The sequence below is a fragment of the Esox lucius genome, chromosome 17 (genome assembly GCF_011004845.1).
Source record: "Esox lucius isolate fEsoLuc1 chromosome 17, fEsoLuc1.pri, whole genome shotgun sequence".
Lineage (NCBI taxonomy): Eukaryota > Metazoa > Chordata > Actinopteri > Esociformes > Esocidae > Esox > Esox lucius.
This window is the reverse complement of record NC_047585.1, coordinates 27,665,178-27,688,715: the sequence shown is the minus strand read 5'-3', so window position 1 is coordinate 27,688,715 and position 23,538 is coordinate 27,665,178. Positions and strand designations below refer to the sequence as shown.

Genomic DNA, 23,538 nt, shown 5'->3' with positions numbered 1-23,538 from the left:
ACAGTGAACTCATTGTCACGTTCAAGAAACCAATTTGAAAAATGATTCGAGCTTTGTGACATGGTGCATTATCCTGCTGGAAGTAGCCATCAGAGGATGGGTAGATGGTGGTCATAAAGGGATGGACATGGTCAGAAACAATGCTCAGGTAGGCCGTGGCATCTAAACCATGCCCAATTGGCACTAAGGGGCCTAAAATGTGCCAAGAAAACATCCCCCACACCATTACACCACCACCACCAGCCTGCACATTGGTAACAAGGCATGATGGATCCATGTTCTCATTCTGTTTTACGCCAAATTCTGACTCTACCATCTGAATGTCTCAACAGAAATCGAGACTCATCAGACCAGGCAACATTCTTCCAGTCTTCAACTGTCCAATTTTGGTGAGCTTATGCAAATTGTAGCCTCTTTTTCCTATTTGTAGTGGAGAGGAGTGGTACCCGGTGGGGTCTTCTGCTGTTGTAGCCCATCCGCCTCAAGGTTGTGCGTGTTGTGGCTTCACAAATGCTTTGCTGCATACCTCGGTTGTAACGAGTGGTTATTTCAGTCAAAGTTGCTCTTCTATCAGCTTGAATCAGTCGGCCCATTCTCCTCTGACCTCTAGCATCAACAAGGCATTTTCGCTCACAGGACTGCCGCATACTGGATGTTTTTCCCTTTTCACACCATTCTTTGTAAACCCTAGAAATGGTTGTGCGTGAAAATCCCAGTAACTGAGCAGATTGTGAAATACACCAACAACCATGCCACGCTCAAAATTGCTTAAATCACCTTTCTTTCCCATTCTGACATTCAGTTTGGAGTTCAGGAGATTGCATTGACCAGGACCACACCCCTAAATGCATTGAAGCAACTGCCATGTGATTGGTTGATTAGATAATTGCATTAATGAGAAATTGAACAGGTGTTCCTAATAATCCTTTAGATGAGTGTAGTACCAGTGAAACATTTTGGAGCAGTAGGGTTGAAGTGTAACTGTGTTGGTGCACTTGAGGTGAAGTGCAGAAAGTTATGTTCAACTGATCAAGAGTAATGGGGTGAGACAGCGGATCTCCCTTAAACATGAACCAGCAACTTCATAAGAATAGTTATTAATGCGGAGAGTTAAACTTTCCTTTTGATTTGAATTTGTTGGAAGGCACAGTTAAGGTTGCCTCTGAAAAGCAGTGGAAGATGCAGACAACAAAATGCATTTTATTACAAAGTTTTACACAACATACTGTTGTGAGAAAAATAAAAACAAACACCACATAAGAACATTGTATTTATTACTATAGGCTATAATAGTACCTATATACACAAGATTGGTTACTAGTCCTGAAAAGGGTTTTAAAAGCTTCTTTTGATTTCTTTGTCCAGATTGTCAAGACCTGGGTGTTCTCATGATTCAGTGCTTCATTAAACACTCCATAGTGCAATACAACAGCATACAACATTTAATCTTGTCATGCTTTCTGCTAATAACAGTATGTGCTCAAAACAAGGCCATAGAGACACATTCCAACAATGGCCTATGACATTTGCATAGGATCAATCCCTGACCAAAGACAGACAATGTCACCCCACATTCTAAAAGTACGCTGACAACATCCAGGTCATCCATCTCCCACGCACAGCCAAAAACATGAGCAACCACATTTTCAGGATAAATATGCACATGTAATCATGCCATGTCTTTTTGGACATTTCCAAAGAACTAAAAAATAATTAAATATATATACAGTACAGGCATGATCATGAACAAAATGATTTTCAATAAATACATACAGGCCATACATATTTCCTATGGAACAGCATTGATTGGAATCATCAGAATTCACAACAGTCAACCCCAATGTTTTTGTGCTATAGGAACACTGAATAAGCACCCTTTATAAAGGGTCACCAAATCTGGGAAAGTGTGATTAAAATGTGATAAACACCCTCTGCTTTGACTGGTGTTTTCTATAATGGGGTATTAAGAATGGCTTGTTTGTGGTGCTGGGAAGGGACTAGTGCACATTGGCCCTGCTGAGTAGAGAACTCACAGTAAACATTTAGAATTAAGAGCACAGGGAAGGAGGCTTCACATCAGCAGTACCTTTTCGGTTTATGTTCAACAATTATTTTTTATCAAAGCTATAATTTCAGCAATTCTTGAAAACAAAATACCTGGTGAAATCAAGATTTGACATCAGAGATAAATCATCTTATAAACTATTTACAACTTGCATATCTAGGAGGTAATGTAGCTGTAGTAGAAGTAAAGAATGTGTTGTGGAAAATTGACTCAAAATCAGATGCTGTTCAACAGTAACAAGAGACATCAAATACGAGGGACTTCGTATTCACTTTCAGCAATTCAGAGTACAGTAGTGTTGCTTTGGATTGATTCCAATGGTTTATCAGTAGATATCTGAAAGCACACAAAAGCTCCTCCTATTGTCTCCTATCCAAGAGCAGTAACCAATACTGATCGGTTGTCAAATGTTCTAAATCATTTAACAAAAATCTAAAAGGGTCATACATATATTATCATATTCAAAGATCTGGTAATTCTTGGTCGTGGAGAATATAACCTGTATCTACAGGGGCATTCACAGACTTCATCTTCCCCCTTATACACACTTCCTGAAAAAGAAAACAATGAAAAACCGTCATACCTCAACACAGCATTATTACAGTCATACTGTCTACATCAAGACAAACAGAAAACAAACAACATATATAAAAGATGAAAGCATTAGTGTCCTTTGACATGGTCTGGGGAAAGGTACTTGTGACATAATTTAGAAACAATTATATACAATTACACACATCCTGTTACTAAATACACAGTTGGATACAGTATATATCCTGCCATTTAGATAAATACGGGCATTGTCAGGGGCAGTAGTAGTAGAATCAGTAATTGCAGTCGGCAGCCATTTAGTAGGAACAGAACTGAGAAGGATTTAGGATTTTATTGGGACCCCTATTAGCTACTGTTAAAAGCAGCAGCTACTCTTCCTGGGGTCCACAAAGGGGCCTGCAGAGAAAGACTTAAGGACCAGAAGGCTGGCTTAGGTTGGGGTCAGGGAAGGACAGGGTTGTCAGTAGTTTTGGCTGAATAGGCGAGGTAGGGCTTGTCACAACTCAGACAGTGGTGGCTTTATAAAGACTGGCAGGAGAGTTTTTTTGTTTTATGTACTGTTCTTTTTATATTTAGCTTTCGTCATTGCATTTTTTTTTCATTAGCTTGTGTGTTCCTTCAAAAGAACCTGTCCGCCTCTATTTCTCAGTATCATTCAGTAGCAGAACGGAGTCCCCAGCGCTATCCTTAGACCTTTTGGACAGGTTCCTCAGACTTTGATATCTTCCTGGACACTCAGCTGGGACAGGGTCTTCTTGATGCGTAGGGCGGTGAGGCGCGCGGCTCCGTTAGCGTACCAACACTCTCGCATGATCTTTCCCATCACACGCAAGGCCTGGGGGCAGAGAGATGTAAATAAAGTAGACTAGTGGTACACAGATTTAGTTGAGGTCAAGTGGTCGGGGACTGGAACAAGTCGAAGTATAAATGTGTGAACAGAAGTTGAGCTTAGAAAGACAGAGTATTTAAAAAAGTCATACCTTGATTAGATTGAAGATGACGACACAATATTCTACATAAATCACAAAGTCTCCTACCAGCAAGCATGGTCACAAATGGCCACACGCCCAGCTAGGTTTTGTTAAACCTGCATGAATATGCATTTAGACCACAAAGGCCTGTACTAAGCAGGGTATGAAATCAGTGTGTCCAGAATGGTTTAATCATAAGAAACAACCAGAATATATGGGTCTGGATACATCTTGGACAGTGTAAAGTACATATTATGTACACATTTAACTGTAATGGAACAGAGTCTTGCAAAGATGGAAGACTACTGTATAATTGGTAGAATTTGCCTCCTTTCCTTCCTCAACTGTGTACCTTCTAGATTTTTTCCATTTAACCTCTGATTTTCACCATGGGTGAAGACTGAATAGAGAATACTACAAGAGCCAAAGGCACTCTTGGCTTTGCATTGAAGCCCAATTAGCAGACCTGTATAAACAGTACAGACATGGGGCTGCATTTTTAAGTCAGTAAACAAAACATCTGACTGTAACGTGGACAAACAAAGTCAGAAAGAATCTGACCTGAAAGCTCAAATATTTTTGACAGTTGTGCGAATGAGGCATACTGTCCATCAATACAAAGATCCACAACAAAACCAACAAGTTCTAACACAATGCCAGTGATTTCATGTTGTAATCTGAAGTCAAAATACAGAAGCACCTACGCACACTGGCACCGGCATCTGGATGAGACGCCTGTTACTCAGGCCAAATGGACCGTCACTGCAGGAAGGACGGACATATAATCTGGTTGTTTTTTAACTGAATGAATTGATCATCTTCAAGACGGTTTCACCACTGGATTGACAGTGTGCCTAGTAATTGCAGTAAGGACGAGCAAAGGAATGATGACTCATGAGGAAACGTCCATTTGCCCCCAGGCTGGGCAGGGCTGCTGGCTCTGACAGAGTAGCCAGTATTTAATGCCTGTAATGTTAGCAGCCTAATAGGAGTAGTATAGAACACACTGCAACACCAGAAGCAATTTGGTCTGAAACATTGGACAGGAAAATTGGACCAGTGTTTAAGCAAACATGAGGAATATTTAGGAAGTCATACATGAAAATACAGTGTCTGTATGCACGCAGCTAAATAAAGTCATGGGAATCAATAAAAGATTCCAACAGGACAAGGTAAATTGACATAATTTGAAATACAAAAGCATACTATTAAGTAGGTAATCGACTGCCCTGATATCCTGACAGGATTGACCGATTGGTTTTTAAAGAGCTTGCATGTCCTCAGGACAGGCCATGGATCCCACCTCATAGCTCTGCCACCAGTTGGGCACGTTGGGGCGTAGTTTCTGATCACACACCACCTTCCTCATCTCCTCTATGGATGGGTCAGAGGGTACCAGGTCAAAGTAGGGCAGCTGGTACTCTTCATGGATACCTAGAGGTAGTCAAAGGTCAAGCAAGTTCAGAACTCTGGGTCATTGGTGAATTCAATGTTTAACTGCAGTGAAAGAGATGCAAATCCCAAATAAAGCATTTTGCCCTTTATAGTGCACTATATGAAGCAAATAACCCAGGTCTACAGTAGTGCACTATATAGGGAAAAGGAAGTAATTGGGGACACGGATAGAGGGTGTAGAGAGCAATCTGTCTGACCTCCAGCATTGCAGCGACGTGCAATCTCCCAGTAGACCAGGCCCAGAGCGTAGATGTCTGCACACTTAAAGGAATCAAAGTGCCTCATGTTGATGCTCTCATCTAAGACCTCAGGGGCCATGTACCTGGGGGGGGGGGGGGGGGGGGGGGGGCATGAGGGTGGCATGTCAGTGGTGGGGCAGGAGGGAGGGCTTAAGACATCAGCATTAAGGTAAGTGTCTGCACCTCTTGGTGCCCACTCTCTGGTTGGGGGCAATGTCGATGGTGTCAGTTGTGGATTCGTGGCGCACGGCCAGCCCCAGATCAGCAATGGCACACGTCCTGTTCTTCTTCACCAGGATGTTCTTCGATTTGAGGTCCCGGTGGGCAATGCCCGGTTTTCCTAGAGGGCAGAGCAAGTTAGCCTACCTGACATCTACTCCATTCTGGGAAATACTGACGGGAAATAAACTGATCGTTAACATGTTTGTGATAAATGTGTGTTTTAAGTTGCCCAAATATTTAAATCATGGATAACTTCAGTATGCCATTGGCTTCCAATGACTGTCGACAAAACATCAAATGGACTTCCTGAATAATGTTTATAATTAACCTATCAAATATGCGCATCAGGGTTCTACAAGTCATTGGACTAAACATCAGGCATGTGTCTGGAGAGCTTCCATGTAGCACATACTGGACAATTCAACTGGCCTCACTGCCACCAGTGTTTCTACCCATGCTACCAGCTAGGACGTATGACCCACATATACCAGGAACAGGAAACAGAGACCAGGAGAACACACATACAGCAAAATGCAATGCTTTTCATACACAGGCACAAATACACACACACACACACGCACCCTGTGTGCCTAGAATCTCCATGTGCAGGTGTGCCAGGCCGCTGGCTGCGGATAGCGCCAGTTTAATCATGCCTTCGATGGTGACGGAGTAGCGGTTCAGGTAGTCAAACAGGGAGCCGTATTCATGGTAGTCTGACACCAGCCACAGCTGAGTCCATGTGCCGTTGTCTGGAGAAAGAGATGACATCGCTGCTCAGACCCTGGAGCCAGACACCTGACACCACGAAGCTACGAGTGTGGATCTCCAAGATGCACACCGACGGCCAGCCAGTGTTTGTTTACCTTTGTTGTCAGCGGCGATAAACCCCAGGATGTTCTCGTGGCGCAGCATGATGGTCTGGTAGATCTCCGCCTCGCGGAACCAGGAACGCTCCTCTCTAGACGAGAAGATCTTCACCGCCACGTCCCCTCCCCTCCAGCGGCCCCGCCACACCTCCCCGAAACGGCCCTTCCCTATGATCTCCTGCAGCACTATGGTCCGGGCCACCGTCCGCTGGACAAACAGGGGGAGGCCTGCACGCGGGCGAGGGACACCCAGGCCAGCGTGGGTCGCAGGGTCCAGGCGGAAACCGAAAGAAAGACACGGTCAGACAAGGATTCAAGTTGCCATAATTAACCACAGAATATCGGTGTGTTAACAGCTCGGACTGCATACAGAGCTACCCGGTACAGACCAGAGCCCGATCCAGAGGTGGACATGTCATAGATGAGGTCCTGCAGGGTCTTGTCCTTGGCCATGTAGAGGTGATCACAGGACGGGTCCTCCACCTCCAGTCTCTGCCTGTGGCTGTAGGCCCTCTGATGGTACTGGAACAGGAAGACGCCCATGATCAGCAGCACGCACAGCAGGAAGACAGGCCCCGCGATGACGGCCACCAGCTCCACTGGACCCCAGGTACCATCAGGGCCAAAGCCACTGCCCAGGTCCGACCGTGACATCACTGACAGAGTCCGTGAAAAGAAAGAATGACAGTGAATATGTTTCGTATGTAATTCACATTAACTGGGCGAACTTAACAACCCACACACAACTCAGTGACATTTGAAAGCCTTCTCCTATATAGAAGCAAGCAGCCTGGACGTACATTGTGGTGATATATGAATATACTGTTTGGGAGTAGATTGTGATGATACATGGATGTACTGCTAATACTCAGTGACAAGTGTCTTTGGTAACGAGTGACAGACAATGCGTGCGCGCGTCTGTCTGGCTCACCAGATGGCACTTTGAGGTTGAGGCTGTTGCAGTAGTCAGTGTAGCAGCAGTGTGTGTGGAGGAGGCCCTCAGCACTCAGGCAGTAGAAGGGCTGGCCCGGGGGCACCAGTTTGTCCCTGGTGATGCAGATACGGATGTGCTGCTCCTGGCCATCAATAAAGGATGTGGAGGCCATGCAGGCCCCGTCCGTCTCACACTGGAAGCCCGTCTTCTCACACTGGGCTGTGGTGCAGTTACACCGCAAAGCTGGACAGACAGACAGTCAAGCATTTAGACGGTTTTGTGAATTTATTTTAAGGTGGTTTTGTAAATTTATTTTCAAAACTGGTTTGGATAAAATACACACTGAAACTGCAATTGCTTCAGTTCCAAGTGGCACAGCGGTCTAAGGCACTTTATTGCAGTGCGGACGCGCCACTACATCCTGGATTCAACCTGAGGGCATCCCAGGCAGTTGGGGTGGGGGTAGACTGGAGCTTGTCTGCTACTGGTATTATTATGTGAGCCTGCTTGTCATCTATGAGAATGTGAATATCGTTGTGCCTTAATGGCTATGATCTCTTATAATCTCCACTCAGCACCACAAGAAGAATGCTGACCAGCCTTAAAGCATGGTTTCTTTTTAGGCTCTTACTAGGTTATATAAGGGATCCAGAGGATCAGATATATGTTTTGAAGTAACACTCCTAAAGATGTAACATAGAAGATTGACTTGACTTGAGCAGGAGAGAGACTGAGTTTCTTCTTTTTTCTTTAAGGGTTCATAACACTGAAAAAACAATGCAACAGTGTTGTCAACACATTACTTTGCTGTTACTCCCAGTACATTAGCAAAAGGCTGCCTATGGACAGCATTTACTATGGTGGATTTAATCCCCACAAACTGGTCCACTAGTTTGGTAAATGGCATTAAGGACGCTGTCTGTGACAACACAAAAAGCAGACATAATGTATGACAGCAGGGGTGTTTGATAGGGAGTCCTGATTTGTAAATCCAAAAATGGTATTGTAAAACATAAAACTTCATATATATTTCTGGTGTTTTTTACCCCCTTCCCCCCATTTTTACAAGTATCCAATTCCACTGTTCCACCTTGTGAGGAACCACAGTCCAGTGGGTTTGGAGAGTCAAAGATCGGCACAGGCATCTTCCAAGAACTGTCTGAACAGCCGGTTGGCAGTTTTACACCCCCTCCCTTAACCAGGAAGTCAATCTGAGCCAACACGTTGGAGGAAACACACACATTGCCATTATTCATAGACAGGCTAGAGGCTAGAATGCGGCGGCACAAGGAAATCCCCTGTGCCAATTACTTCCCTGCACCCCCTGGATGGCGCTAGCCCAACATGCGCCACCCATTGGGGCTCCTGGCCACAATCGGCAATGGCACGACTGGGGCTCAAACCCACAGCCGTATGTGTATTAGGAACACCATACTAATACTGTGTTTGACCCCCTTTCGCATTCTTTATAAATGTTGGCCATTATTGATAGGATAGCATCTTGCAGTTGATGGAGATTTGTGGGATGCACATCCAGGGCACGAAGCTCCCGTTCCACCACATCCCAAAGATGCTCTATTGGGTTGAGATCTGGTGACTGTGGGGGCCATTTCAGTACAGTGAACTCATTGTCACGTTCAAGAAACCAATTTGAAAAATGATTCGAGCTTTGTGACATGGTGCATTATCCTGCTGGAAGTAGCCATCAGAGGATGGGTACATGGTGGTCATAAAGGGATGGACATGGTCAGAAACAATGCTCAGGTAGGCTGTGGCATTTAAACCATGCCCAATTGGCACTAAGGGGCCTAAAGTGTGCCAAGAAAACATCCCCCACACCATTACACCACCACCAGCAGCCTGCACAGTGGTAACAAGGCATGATGGATCCATGTTCTCATTCTGTTTTACGCCAAATTCTGACTCTACCATCTGAATGTCTCAACAGAAATCGAGACTCATCAGACCAGGCAACATTCTTCCAGTCTTCAACTGTCCAATTTTGGTGAGCTGGTGCAAATTGTAGCCTCTTTTTCCTATTTGTAGTGGAGAGGAGTGGTACCCGGTGGGGTCTTCTGCTGTTGTAGCCCATCCGCCTCAAGGTTGTGCGTGTTGTGGCTTCACAAATGCTTTGCTGCATACCTCGGTTGTAACGAGTGGTTATTTCAGTCAAAGTTGCTCTTCTATCAGCTTGAATCAGTCGGCCCATTCTCCTCTGACCTCTAGCATCAACAAGGCATTTTCGCTCACAGGACTGCCGCATACTGGATGTTTTTCCCTTTTCACACCATTCTTTGTAAACCCTAGAAATGGTTGGGCATGAAAATCCCAGTAACTGAGCAGATTGTGAAATACTCAGACCGGCCCGTCTGGCACCAACAACCATGCCACGCTCAAAATTGCTTAAATCACCTTTCTTTCCCATTCTGACATTCAGTTTGGAGTTCAGGAGATTATCTTGACCAGGACCACACCCCTAAATGCATTGAAGCAACTGCCATGTGATTGGTTGATTAGATAATTGCATTAATGAGAAATTGAACAGGTGTTCCTAACAATCCTTTAGGTGAGTGTATATATGACCAACAATCTCCTGATTATGACAAACCCCTTCAGAGAACCCCTAATAACGAGGAATATATAAAACGATATGAATAACAGTGCAGCGGGAACAGGGTCATTGAGTTTATATGCATTCACATAGTGGTAACACTGGACAGAAAGACAGTAGCCACACTAATGTAGTGTATATGGGATGAGTGTGAAGTATGTGACGTCAAGTTTACGTGTGTTCTTGTTATCTATGAATGTGTGCGTGTGCTCTTGTGGATCGAATCTAGCGTGTGCGTAGTCAATAGTGAAAGGGAAACACAAAAAAGGAGACGTGTATCCATCTGAAAATCATTGGGTAGTTTTGTTTAACAGTCCTGTGACTTGAGGCTTAACATTGTCCTGTTGGATACAGACATGTGGTGCTGGTCCTTAATGCTGTATGTGAAAGATCATCTATAATCTGGGTGGCTGGGGTCATTGGCTATTTTTAATGGGCTCCTACTGTGAACCCCAAACTTTTTTTATTTTAGAATGGGTGTTCAATAAGTAAAATACTCCTCTTACATATTCTAATGTCTTACTCTTTTAATCATGGGATTTTATGATTTAATTTATTTTAGCCAATTATCGAAAACATTTAAAAACCCGAAAGTGTGCGCGGAAGGGGAGGAGTCCAACTTAAGACGCCTCTCTGTTTAGTTCAAAGAGTGTGTAACAGAATCATGGTGCTCAACAAAAGTCATTACTCATCCAGTGGATTCTGAACATAACACAAGTACAGAATACTAAATGTTGTAACATCACACTGGCTCTTTGTGTCGCGATTCTAAAGAATGTGTACGGGGGTAGGGAGTGGCCTAGTTGCTGGGATAAGCCTGTCTCTCCTCGAAGCCAGCTTCCTCAGCTTCCTGGGGGGGGGGGGGGGGGGGGGGGGGAACAAAAGGGGAAGCCCCAAACATTTTCAGAAGATTATCTGTTGTCTGTGCTGAATGTTTGGGATTAGGTCCAACCTAATAGTGGATGGTGGGGGGAGGTGAGGGCATAGGAATGAGTGGCACACAAGTATGCAACGTATTTCTTTATATTTGTTTCATTGCTGGCAGTGACGGCTGTTTTCTGGGAATAGAGATTGATGGTATTTGGGGAAAAGGGGAGGGATTTGTAGTTGTAGTTTGTACAGAGGAGGGTGTTGAACTGTATGAGCAGGTATAGCTGTCAAACTCTAGGACGTTTGACTGCCTCAGTGAACTTTTTGATCATTTCAATAAGGAAACGAGTCTGTCACAGTGTAAATCTCTTACTCAATACTTTTTTCCAGGAGGTTCATCCAGTCGCAGAAAGACTGCCAAATTAATGAGTCTTATTATTTTTATCTTGCCGGAAAAATCTTTTAAAGTTATAAATCTGGGTAGAACGTGTTGCTTTACTCAGAAAACACTGTATAATATTGCAATAAATATTAGGTTTTCAGCATATTTTTCACCATTTTCAATCACATTCCCATACTTTAAAATGCTACTCCTCTGGAACAGTTGGTCCAATCCCCATAAAACTGTAAACATGCAAATGCAACTTATGTCTTTAAACTGTATATTTCCCAGCAGTCAAGTAAAAAATATGGCAAGTGAGATAATGAGCTTGCACAAAAGTGTTTTCCCAATACAAACTGTAGGCCAAACAAAACGCTGCTAGGGTTTAGCTAGAAATAAATATACAGTGAGGAAAAAAATTATTTGATCCCCTGCTGTTTTTGTACATTTGCCCACTGACAAAGAAATGATCAATCTATAATTTTAATGGTAGGTTTATATTTAATGGTAGTGAATAACAACAAAAAAATCCAGAAAAACTGTTCATTTGCCTTTTAATGAGTGAAATAAGTATTTTATCCTCTCTCAATCAGAAAGATTTCTGGCTCCCAGAAACAATTGATAACAATTGAAGACAGCTGTTTCAGTAGGACATGTTGAGGACATGTGCTACTGAAACATCTGTCTTCAATTGTTATCAGTTTAATGTTTACCTGTTTTTCTGTTCACAGTTGGAGTGGAGACAGTTAGCAGCACTTGAAAGCCAAAAATATGTCCAGAAACAAAGAACTTCCTTCTGAAACTCATCTGGCTCTAACCAGAATAGAAAGAGGAGTTGGAACCCCCGATGTACAACTGAGCAAGGGGACAAATTCACAAGTGTGTAGTTTGACAAACAGACACCTCACAGGTCCTCAACTGGCAGCTTTGTTAAATCATTCCTGCAAAACACCAGTTTCAACATCAACAGCAAAGAGGAGACCCTGGGACCAATTTCCTCCTACTTCAGGACAATGACCAAAGCATAGCTCCAAACTATTTATGGAAGAAACAGACAGCTGGTATTCTGTCTATAATGGAGTGGACAGCAGAGTCACAGGATCTCAACTTTTGTGGGAGATTTTGTGGGAGCAGCTTGACCGTAAGACATATGTAGACCCCATCAAGCCAATCCAACTTGTGGGAGGTGCTTCAGGAAGCATGGGAAAATACACACACATACATACATACATACATACATACATACAGATCAGCCATAACATTATGACCACCTGCCTAATATTGTGTAGGTCCCACTTTTGGCGCCAAAACAGCCCTGACCCATCAAGGCATGGACTCCACTAGACCTCTGAAGGTGTATTGTGGTATCTGGCACCAAGACGTTAGCAGCAGATCCTTTATGTCCTGTAAGTTGCGAGGTGGGGCCCCCATGGATTGGACTTGTTTCTCCAGTACATCCCACAACAATGCTCAGGTATCCACATGAATGGCAGGACCCAATGTTTCCCAGCAGAACTTTGCCCAAAGCTTCACACTGCCTCCACTGGCTTGCCTGCTTCCTATAGTGCATCCTGGTGCCACGTGTTCTCCAGGTAAGTGATGGAAGTGACGCACCCGGCCATCCACGTGATGTAAAAGGAAACGTGATTCATCAGACCAGGCCACCTTCTTCCATTGCTCTGTGGTCCAGTTCTGATGCTCACGGGCCCATTGTATGGTTACGGCAGTGGTCAGGGGTCAGCATGGGCACCCTGACAGGTCTGTGGCTACGCAGCCCCATATGCAACAAAGTGCAATGCACTGTGTGTTCTGACACCTTTCTATCAGTACCAGCATTAACTATTTCAGCAATTTGACCAGCAACAGTAGTCTGTTGGATCGTGTCAATGATTCAGCGCTTTTCCTTCCTTGGACAACTTTTGATAGGCATTAACCACTGCAGACCTGGAACACCCCACAAGGGCTGCAGTTTTGGAGATTCTCTGACCCAGTCGTCTAGCCATCACAATTTGGCCCTTGTCAAAGTCGCTCAGATCTTTGCGCTTGCCCATTTTCCTGCTTCTAACGGATCAACTTTGAGGACAGATTGTTCACTTGCTGCCTAACATATCCCACCCACTGACAGGTGCCATGATAACGAGATTATCAGTGTTATTCACTTCACCTGTTAGTGGTCATTATGTTATGGCTGATCGGTGTATATATACCCAAACAAATGCAGAAACGTGTTTGTATAGAAAACATGCCAATATGATAGGTGACGCCTAGGCTATGTCGGAACTAAATCTGTTTAAATTAAAACACACATTGATAGTCACAGCTACTCTGTTGAAAGACAAGAAAAGAAACAGATTAGTTTCTGATAGGACCTGCCCCTTTGGTTGTAGTGCCCATGGGAGAATGGCCCTTACCATGATTTCAGACAGGATGTCTCAATTTAAAATGACTACAGAAGAGGAGATAATGCAATTGATAGAAATTAGATAAAAGGATAATGGTAAAAACCTCTTTAAATTATACAATGACTGATTTGGTAAAACATAATGCAGCAAGTATTTGAGAACAACATATTACTCAATTTCCCAGATCCCTGAAACTATACTTCCTTGTCTCGCTACACAATCCTGCTGCCTTACGCATGACTGTCCAGCTCCTCCCTTTCCATCCTGTACCTTAATCCCTCTTCAGGTATCAAAAACCCAGGTAACTTTAGTGGTTGGTGCAACCACTCCTGTTTAAGCGTCTCAAATCATATGACGTCAAACACGTACACACACATGCGTACACGCACACATAAGCATATGCACACACACACACACACACACACACACACACACACACACACACACACACACACACACACACACACACACACACACACACACACACACACACACACACACACACACACACACACACACACACACACACACACACACACACACACACACACACACACACACACACACACACACACACACACACACACACCTTTAGAATTATTGGACCCCATGGTCAAGATGAACAAAAAAGGCTAGGAAACTATAATTGTTGTTTAGGAGCTCAATCCTACACTCCATATATCTACCTTCAACAAATGAAACAAAATTGTTCAGAGAAAAATCTAATAAATTAGTAATGAGATAAGTATTAAGGTAGGCTAAATGTGTTTTGTGAACGTAAGTGGAAATTGTCAAAAAAAGAAATGTTTACTAGCTTTCCATGTGCAAATGCGCATTACATATTTGGCTATAGGCTGGCACCGAATTATGCTCTCCTACAACAGCGTTGGGCCAGGGAGAACCACCTGGCCAGGACTGCAAAATGTGGGCCCTTTAACACAGCTCAACTGCCACCCCTTCCAAGGCCTAGCTGCTTCCCCTCAGACCAAGCCCTGTCTGCCTGTCTGCCGCAACGCTATACCAGCTTAAGTGTTTGCAGCTTCATATTGACATTTTTGTTAAGAAATTCCCTCCACAGCCCTGAACACAGGTATTGTATCTGTTCAAATGGAGGAAGGCACAGACCCATGCAGGAGACACAGGGAACAGCCATGATTTTGTTTTCCCTTCTACTGAGCTGACATACTTTTTCAACCAACAAATTGAAAATGTTGGATCAATTTGTTTAATAAAATAGTACAATTGATGGTCTTGTTTAACTGTTCAGAAATACAGAAAATGTGCTGAAGCTATGATGAAGGGCAAACAGATGTACAACAGACAGGCAATAAATACAATGAAAACGTTAACATTATGAAACTGTTCTAAACTGAAATGGTGGACTTGAAATGTCATGGCACCGGATCTCTGTGCACGCACGAACGCAGACACAAGCCCCGTGCTGAATTTGAGGCAAGATTTGTTGCTGGCACTATACAACAAAACTAGTACAATTTAGACACATGGCCTAGCTCGCTTGTGTGGGAGGGAGATGCAGGAGCGAATGAGTAGGAAGAAATGGTTTCAATAGCAACATTCTTTTCAGTACTTTGATTTTAAAGAAAGCTGTGATATGTCAAGACAGTTTAAGAAAACATCATGTCAGAGGTGTTAAAAGCAGGAGGTTAGGTTGTTTACTGAACCACAGTACAAGTATGTGGACAGTAAACTGGTATCCTGACTCTCTGTGGTCACCAAAGTTCCCACGGCTCTGATCATAAGAGTAGGGGTGTTACCCACGGTATCATGGTTACATCTCCAGTCAGGCCGTCATGTAGTCCTAGCTACGTGATCAAAAACCCACTGATGATGTAAATTAATGGGCATGCCGTAATGTTTATGACGGCACTAGGTTATTATCAACTGTGACACACACTGAGACTCACCACATCTGGGCTTTTCCATTCATGTTGTTCCATTTTAGGTAACTGTGACTCAAAATGCACGTCATTGATCACATCAACAATAGGCTTATTTAACTCATAACAGCAGACTCGTTTTTAAACTTTACTGACAACAAAATGTAAAGAAAAGGCCACACTTATGGGTAAATGGGACCCAATTGGAGAATGGCAATCAAATAGGTCCACAGACCAATGCTGAAGTAGGCTGAAATTCACAGGTGCCTGCATCAACGGTTTATGGATGTAAACACCTGGTGGCAGAATATCGACAGTCCACCAAAGGGCAGCGCAGATTGTCTAGATTATCTCATTGCGCTCTAGTAACTCCTAGTGGTGGACTTACGCCTGAGTTCAACTGGAAGCAGAATGACTTGGCTTGATATGCATGGGAGGACATGAAATATTAACAACTAAGTATATACCTCTTTGATACATTGCCCTACACTGCAATACTCAGTGTAGGGGAATTGCCACGGGGAAGTAGCGTGCGCTACCTTGAAAGGTAGTGGCATGAGGGATTTGGATTTATACAACAAAAATGTTTATACTCCAAAACAACCACTTTACAAAAAAATTATGTAAAAACTAAGCGCATAGTTGCGCACAAGCTTTCTTATGCATGTCCTGTGGATAGGCCAACTACCCAACTGATCTATGTACTTAGAAACTAGCCTAGATTAAAGGAAAGATTCATACACACAGGATTTTTTCTCATCACCCAAAAAGCATTGGAAGATACAGTGGCCGTGGTCACCAACATTTTTAAATCACTTCTACATCAATCTACATCAAAACACTAACCAAAAAACAACAAACTTAAAGATATGCAACATTATAAACAGTTCCAATAATTACTTTGTTTAGTATGCTAGTATGCCATTTCCCTGTAAATGTATAATTACACAAACAAGGTATTTAATTACACTGGTAATAGATATCTGGAATAATTTGAGGCAAAACTAAGGGAGCATCAGTTGATTTCTTTTTTTACAGTATGGAGAGTGCCTGCATCTGGTTAATCTCAAATACTTTGAGACTGAATGAAAAAATGTAAGGGAATACAGTCTTCCAGCTGGAGAGAGGCTGCAAATTCATGTTGCTGTCATGGATGTCACTAGCCACAACACAACCCTGAGTAATTGGTACAAAGCTTGGACTGTGACAACAAAGCACTCGTTGGCTTTCATAGCACAAGGTTTTTTGACACTGTCTCAGCAGCGTTAATGTAAGCTTGCAAAATAACCAGACATTTTCTGTGAGCAGTTAAGCCAAAACATTAGACAAAATAAAATTATAAATCTATTTTTGTAATAGGATCCAAACAGATACTCCAGAAAGACCGGGGGCTGAAGCCCTGGAAGCCCAGGCCTAACGACGCCACTGATTGCTACCCATATGGTCAGATGAAAATACAAACATTACCAGAAAATAAAAGAGCAGACACTCCATTAATAATAACAATGCAAGCTTATCGATACTTTACTACTCATAAAGATGCAGTACTGGATGCAGCGAGTGGAGGCATGTATTACGGCATTTCAACATGGTCTCAGGGGACTACGTAGACTATTTTATGTCAAAACATGGCACCCGATTTCGTATGATGTTAGATTACATTACAATGTGCTACTAAAACGTAACATAAAGCTAAGATATAATATGTATAATATGTTACGGATGCTATTAAAATGTATAATATGATACGAATGCCAGACAAACATATTTTACATACGGTACAAAACTTATCATTCATTACGAATTTGCACAAAATGAACAAGCTGTGTTTCAGATCTGAAGGCAGGCACCCTACCCACTGCTTCACACAGGGTATATGGATAACAGTGAACGAGTAGTGGCTCGTTAGGATAACGATAGGTATCGCAGCACTGGGGTTAAGGTTAAGGATTGATATCACAGCACTGGGGTTAAGGTTAGGGTTAAGGATTGATATCACAGCACTGCGGTTAAGGTTGGGGTAAGGTTAGAAAACTAAAAAGATTCAGGTTTGGTTAGGGTTAGGTATCCCAACACTGGGGTTCACGATTTGGAGGTTATCCATCCTTCCCATCCCTATGATTAATCGGGCACGGTCAAGGGCATTATCAGGAGGGACCCTAGGACTGAGTGACTGTTCCATCTTTCACTCAAACGTTGTTCATAGTTTAAACACAATCCGGAAAGCTCAAGTTGCAAATGCAAATTACTTAAATGTATTATTATTCTAAAACTACACCGTAAAAAAATAATGTTATTTTATGGTAATCCACCTCATTTTATGAATTTCAGAATGACAGAACATTTCTGATTTAAATTATATATAAAACCTTAATTTGATATTTGTTCTGTAAAATAACTGGAACAGTCTGTTATAAGGAAACAAGAAGTCTGTTTTTCCACAGACTTTGATTCGTGGTTTACAAAAATAAACTGTATAAAAAAGGAGTATTTATTTTTTATTAATGATATTCCAGCATGATTTTCGGCTGTTCTTTTTGTTTAAGTTTAGGTTTCCTGTAATTTATAAGAAGGTGACAGAGCTTTGTTTTCTGTGCCATCTTGGAATTTATGTACCGTGTTACCCTTTGGAATGTTTTTGGGGATTATAGTTGTGTTTGTGTGCCAACCATAGAAATAAAGGCCATTCTGTTTACTGTGATTCGCTCCTTCATCTCATCTCTCTGGTGATTTCTGAAAAAGCAGAGCTCTGACTCTCACATATTTCTGCTAACCTTGTGCCTGGTAGATGTTGGTAAAGCACAAGTGATCAAAATACAAAAAACTGATGTATAAATACAATTAACTTGAAAGACAAACATTTTAAAAAGCTATAGATGACAGCAACAAAAGGGAGAATTTGTGGGAGAAAATTTGTTTTTGCAGTGAAATTACAGGAATACAGGATTTAATGAACATTACCAACAATAATATACCATAATTTAATTAGTGTTTACTGTAAACCATGCTCTGTATTTTTACTGTTTATAACATGTAATTTTGTGGTACAGTTATTTACTGTAATTTGATGGTATCGGTCTGGAAACTTTGTTGCCAGTCTTTTTACCGTGTTTTTACAGTTTTTTTTTTACAGTGCAGCCTATGCCACAACATTTGCAGAATCAGCAATTACTTTTACATTTGTTATTTTATCTTCCAATAATCAGTTTTTTGGAAAAACATCTGGAACTTGTAATAACCGAGTTCAAGCACTGACTTGATTAGCTAAATTAATCAAAAAGTAGACTTGTTCCCAGTGCATGTTGTACTCTGGCAGGGCTGCCCTTTGTCGCCGGTTCTGTTCGTAATTTTTATGGACAGAATTTCTAGGCGCAGCCAGGGGCCGGAAGGTGTCAGGTTTGGGGACCACATGATTTCGTCTCTGCTCTTTGCGGATGATGTTGTCGTGTTGGCCCCTTCAAGCCAGGACCTTCAGCATGCACTTGGACGGTTTGCAGCAGAGTGTGAAGGGGTGGGGATGAAAATCAGTACCTCCAAATCCGAAGCCATGGTCCTCAGTCGGAAAAGGGTGGCTTGCCCACTTCAGGTTGGTGGAGAGTACCTGCCTCAAGTGGAGGAGTTTAAGTATCTAGGGGTCTTGTTCACCAGTGAGGGAAGGATGGAACGGGAGATTGACAGACGGATCGGTGCAGCTTCTGCAGTAATGCGGTCGATGTATCGGTCTGTCGTGGTGAAGAAAGAGCTGAGCCGCAAGGGGAAGCTCTCGATTTACCGGTCAATCTACGTTCCTACTCTCACCTATGGTCATGAGCTTTGGGTCATGACCGAAAGGACAAGATCCCGGATACAGGCGGCCGAAATGAGCTTTCTCCGCAGGGTGGCTGGGGGATCCCTTAGAGATAGGGTGAGAAGCTCGGTCACCTGGGAGGAGCTCAGAGTAGAGCCGCTGCTCCTCCACATCGAGAGGGGTCACCTGAGGTGGCTTGGGCATCTGTTTCGGATGCCTCCAGAACGCCTTCCTGGGAAGGTGTTCCGGTCCCGTCCCACCGGGAGGAGACCCTGGGGAAGACCTAGGACACGCTGGAGGGACTATGTCTCCCGGCTGGCCTGGGAACACCTCGGTGTCCCCCCGGAAGAGCTGGAGGAAGTGTCTGGGGAGAGGGAAGTCTGGGCATCCCTGCTTAGACTGCTGCCCCCGCGACCCGGCCCCGGATAAGCGGAAGATGATGGATGGATGGATCAAAAAGTAAACTCTTCAGTAATGGAACAGTCCACTAAAGATCATCAAACAAACAATATAATGGCAAAATAAGATAGCTGACTAATTATGGATTACTCATTTTGTACGAATACACACACCCTTTGTGTACCTGCCTATGGGTATAGGATATGGAAGAAGTTACCTTTTCTGGCCTTACTCCATGGCTCTCTTTCTGACACAAAAAGTCCCCAGACTTCCACTCTGGCTTGTATTTGAATGAGTGCAAGAAATGTATGCTTCGATTTCAGCTTCTGTTCTGGACAACCTCTAACTTTGTAACTGTTGCACACAAACCTGGCTATTGTTTGGTTCATCATAAATCCCTTTTACATCCACATTTTTCATTTTATGAATTTAATAAGGTCATTGTATTCAATAATCATATGCAAATTTAGGCTGACTGTTAGAACACAACAATGTCCTGTTTAACAATATATTATATTTCATAGCATCTCCTGGCAGCTAAATAGGTCAACCACAGACTGCAGCCTGCAAGACCATTGTGTTTTAGTCTCAGCAAAAGCTCTGCACTATTAAACCCCTAGCTTTCGTGTTTGCAGAACTTACAGTTCACACGCCTAGATAAACTGGCAAAAAGCAGATAAACAACAAATACGATTCACAATTTATGATAAACATGCTCACTGTTGGCAATAAGGAACACATACCTTTAATGGAAAAAAACCTGAGCAAATTAAAATGTTATGATATTTAATATTATGCAGTGCTGTATGATCAATTGACCAATATTTCTATTAATTTTGAAAATGCAAAAGATTATTCAGACTTAGTTGATCCCCTAAAATGTGTGTAAATAACTTTAATTACTGAGAATATTGGTTACCACTTGCCATTGTGTACAATGCATAATGAAAATTTATCTAAAGCATGTTAGAAAAAACACCAGGTCAACAAATTTTTTTCCTTCATTTTTGGGAGAAGTGGTAAAAATGTATTTCGAAAATGTGCAATTTGCACTTTGAGGGCAAAACAGGGCATGCAAAACAACATTTGCCAGTTCTGTAAGAGGTCAAAACAATTAATCTTGGAGAAAAGTGGGAGACTGCAAAAAGTGGGCTCCATGCGTATTCTACCAGTAACAAATTCAAAAGTTATTGCTGGTTACTTGGATAAAATGTCTGAGAGCCCATCAATTGCACCCTTAATACCAATGCCATATGGCTTTAGTTAATCATAGGAGTCAATACGCCACAAATTCAGACCTGGTTTACTGTAAACTTACTGTTCTTAAACTAAGGACAGCACTATCTATTTGGCTCAATGACACTAATATCTCCCAACGAATGCCTCAACAGATAAGAAAAAAGTTGGTTAACTCAAACAAGCTGTTCATAATGACAACCTACAGTAAAATAACTGTAAAGAGAAGTGACAAAAAACATTTCAGCTTCAGTCTCAAAATAAAATGTAAACTTTATTCTTGAAAAAAATGTATGTTCTTTTCGAAGTAGAATTTTTTAGATTAATCAGAGAATATTTAAACTTTTCGAATAAATATATTGGAGAAAAAATGCCCAGCGGGTTCGTTCTCTTTTCATGGCAGAAACACGCCATCATAGAAATGAATATGCACTTAATTCACTAGGACAATATTTTTTCTACAGTACATTTTCAGAAGTGGGACCATTGTATTTGCCACTTCAAGGCCAAATATTTAATAATTTCACTAAAATGATGAAATATTGAATGAAGTAGTCGACGTGTATTAATCCCCATAAACCGAGCGGCAAAATTTGATATTCTCGAATTTTACCATTCATTTAACCCACAACGAAGTTCAGAATTGCTTCAAATAAGGTCTGTGTTAGGGTTGTATCTTTTAGGCTTACCTCGGAACAGGTGTCGTTTGTCAACACATTTACTTAAATTAACTTTAGAGAAAAGTATATTTACGTGTATTCAACCAATAGTGACAAGTCACTTTGTCCTAGATATTTAGTTACCAAAACGCAGTGATAAATGCTTCACGAAACAAACCGAATTTGAAGCGATCTAAATATCCCCTTATGAAAGACATCAATGGTGTAATAATGTAAAGAGCCGCTTTTGATGTTTTGCCTCGGGGCTTTAATGGTATAGCCTACCATTTCAGTCAATTGATGTAAATCGCCGTACAACATCATTTGTAGTCTTTCAGGTTGAAATAAGTGGAACGCTACTGGTGCGGGCCTGCAAATAGCTGATGTTTAATTATTTTGATGATGAGGTTAGACCGTTTTACTAGCGTGCGTGTGCACCTATAGTTTACTGCCTGAACTCGATCTTTAATCTGGAATCTAGAAGTAGCACCTCCAATTGTTTGTCGTCTTAATTTGTAACTTGTGTACACACAAAAAAGGTCAGCGTGTCGCCCTAAATGGGCATCAAGGAATGTTGCCGGAAAGTCTGGCTTGGTAGATCGCAAAGATTTGCAGTCCATTTCCGAAAATGGGATATTCACTAGCTACTTAACGCGATTAAACTAGCCAGACAATAACAATGGCTAACGTGGTAGCTGGCCCGAAGGTAACCAACGAGGTTATTGGTAGTATTCCCAATCTTCTAAATGACCATGAAATGTTCTTTTATCGTTATCTACAAAACCCCGCAAACAATCAGGTCCCATTTGCACACATCTCACCTTGTTTGATAGCAAATCCTTGCGCCATGTTTTGCTAAATAACGTTAGCCTCATAGTGAATTACAAATCGAGTAAATACACATTCAGCAGGCAGAATAAAAGCATATACAATAGTAAAACATTACACTCACCATTATGAATTCTGAATAATCCAACCAGGACTAGAAGGGTAAACAAACTATGTTTCTCAGCCATGATCGCTATATTCCCATTGCATTGCATTAATATTTAGACAAGTGTTCTGATATTTCTTCAAGTATTTTCTATATTTCTGTTGACAGCAAACCGAGACCGCCGAGGTAAGCTATATATCCGCGTTCAAGCCATGTCGGAAATTCGTAATTACCACAAGGAAACACGGGTATAATCTCTTGTCTCTGATCTATCGGAAACGCTGACGTGACCCACCAGTGTAATAGCGACAACTTTTATCAGTGATTTCTAATATTTTTGAAAGAACAGTATACATATAATGTATTAGAATCTATACGATTTTGATGTTTCCTCATATTGTTTTTAGTTTGTTACAAACATAATATCAAATGTGTCTAACTTTTGCTACAGCAACATATTATATATTTCTGTAGCTACATTTTTTTCCGTCTTGACGATTTTATGGATTGGACCGTGTAAACGCTCAAAGCCGTTCCTCGGAATATACTTTATTAAACTGCGCCTTGTATCAGGCTTGTGAGCAACACTTCCGGGTAACGAACATTTTGTATGTTTCAAAATAAAAGAGGCCAACATATTAGTTAAAAACAAAACTGACAGAAATTGTCAAGAGACCAGAGATGGAAGAAGAAAATGCTTTGGCATGGTGTTAGGGTTTGAGAGTAGCTATAAGACAGCAGAGAAAGCAGTGAAAAATAGGTTAATGCATGTTTGGTGTGTAATTAACCGGTAGACTCAACTGAATATATGAATATCATGGCCCCTCAGATGTGTGTCCACAGCCGGCAGTTCCTTGTCCACGGGGGCTATGAACAACAACTATCATCAAGTTTGCATATGATTGTAGGCCTTGTACATTGCCCAGAGAGTTTGGGGAAAATGTAGAAAGTAAACGTTTCTTTCTTGGAGAAAGAGGAAAAAGCTAGAAATTTGAAATCACTTAAGCAGCCCTTAAGAAAGACTTACCAGTCAGCTTAAAAAGTGGCCAATCAGCT

The 23,538-nt window shown here is 42.0% G+C and overlaps 1 protein-coding gene across 1 annotated transcript; it reads right to left on the bottom strand.

Annotated features, from left to right (window-relative positions):
- Positions 1–1,257: 1,257 nt before the first annotated feature.
- On the bottom strand, positions 1,258–23,019 carry LOC105017213 (activin receptor type-1B). Its single transcript, XM_010881627.4, has 9 exons — positions 22,501–23,019; positions 7,302–7,547; positions 6,760–7,026; positions 6,368–6,598; positions 6,086–6,253; positions 5,466–5,622; positions 5,241–5,365; positions 4,892–5,022; positions 1,258–3,452 (listed from the first exon to the last, which is right to left on the bottom strand). The coding sequence occupies exons 1-9, from the start codon at positions 22,589–22,591 to the stop codon at positions 3,327–3,329; spliced, it is 1,542 nt and encodes a 513-aa protein (XP_010879929.1). The 5' UTR covers positions 22,592–23,019; the 3' UTR covers positions 1,258–3,326.
- Between the last annotated feature and the right edge of the window lie 519 nt (positions 23,020–23,538).

What these genes read in the sequence shown, in the direction of transcription:
- LOC105017213 (XM_010881627.4), bottom strand. Translation starts at nt 22,591, where the DNA reads ATGCAATGCAATGGGAATATAGCGATCATGGCTGAGAAACATAGTTTG. An exon ending in CACCTCTGGATCGGGCTCTG is followed by an intron (nt 6,599 to 6,759) that starts GTCTGTACCGGG and finishes GCCCGCGTGCAG; the next exon opens with GCCTCCCCCTGTTTGTCCAG. An exon ending in ACTGGTGGCAGAGCTATGAG is followed by an intron (nt 3,453 to 4,891) that starts GTGGGATCCATG and finishes CTCTGCCCCCAG; the next exon opens with GCCTTGCGTGTGATGGGAAA.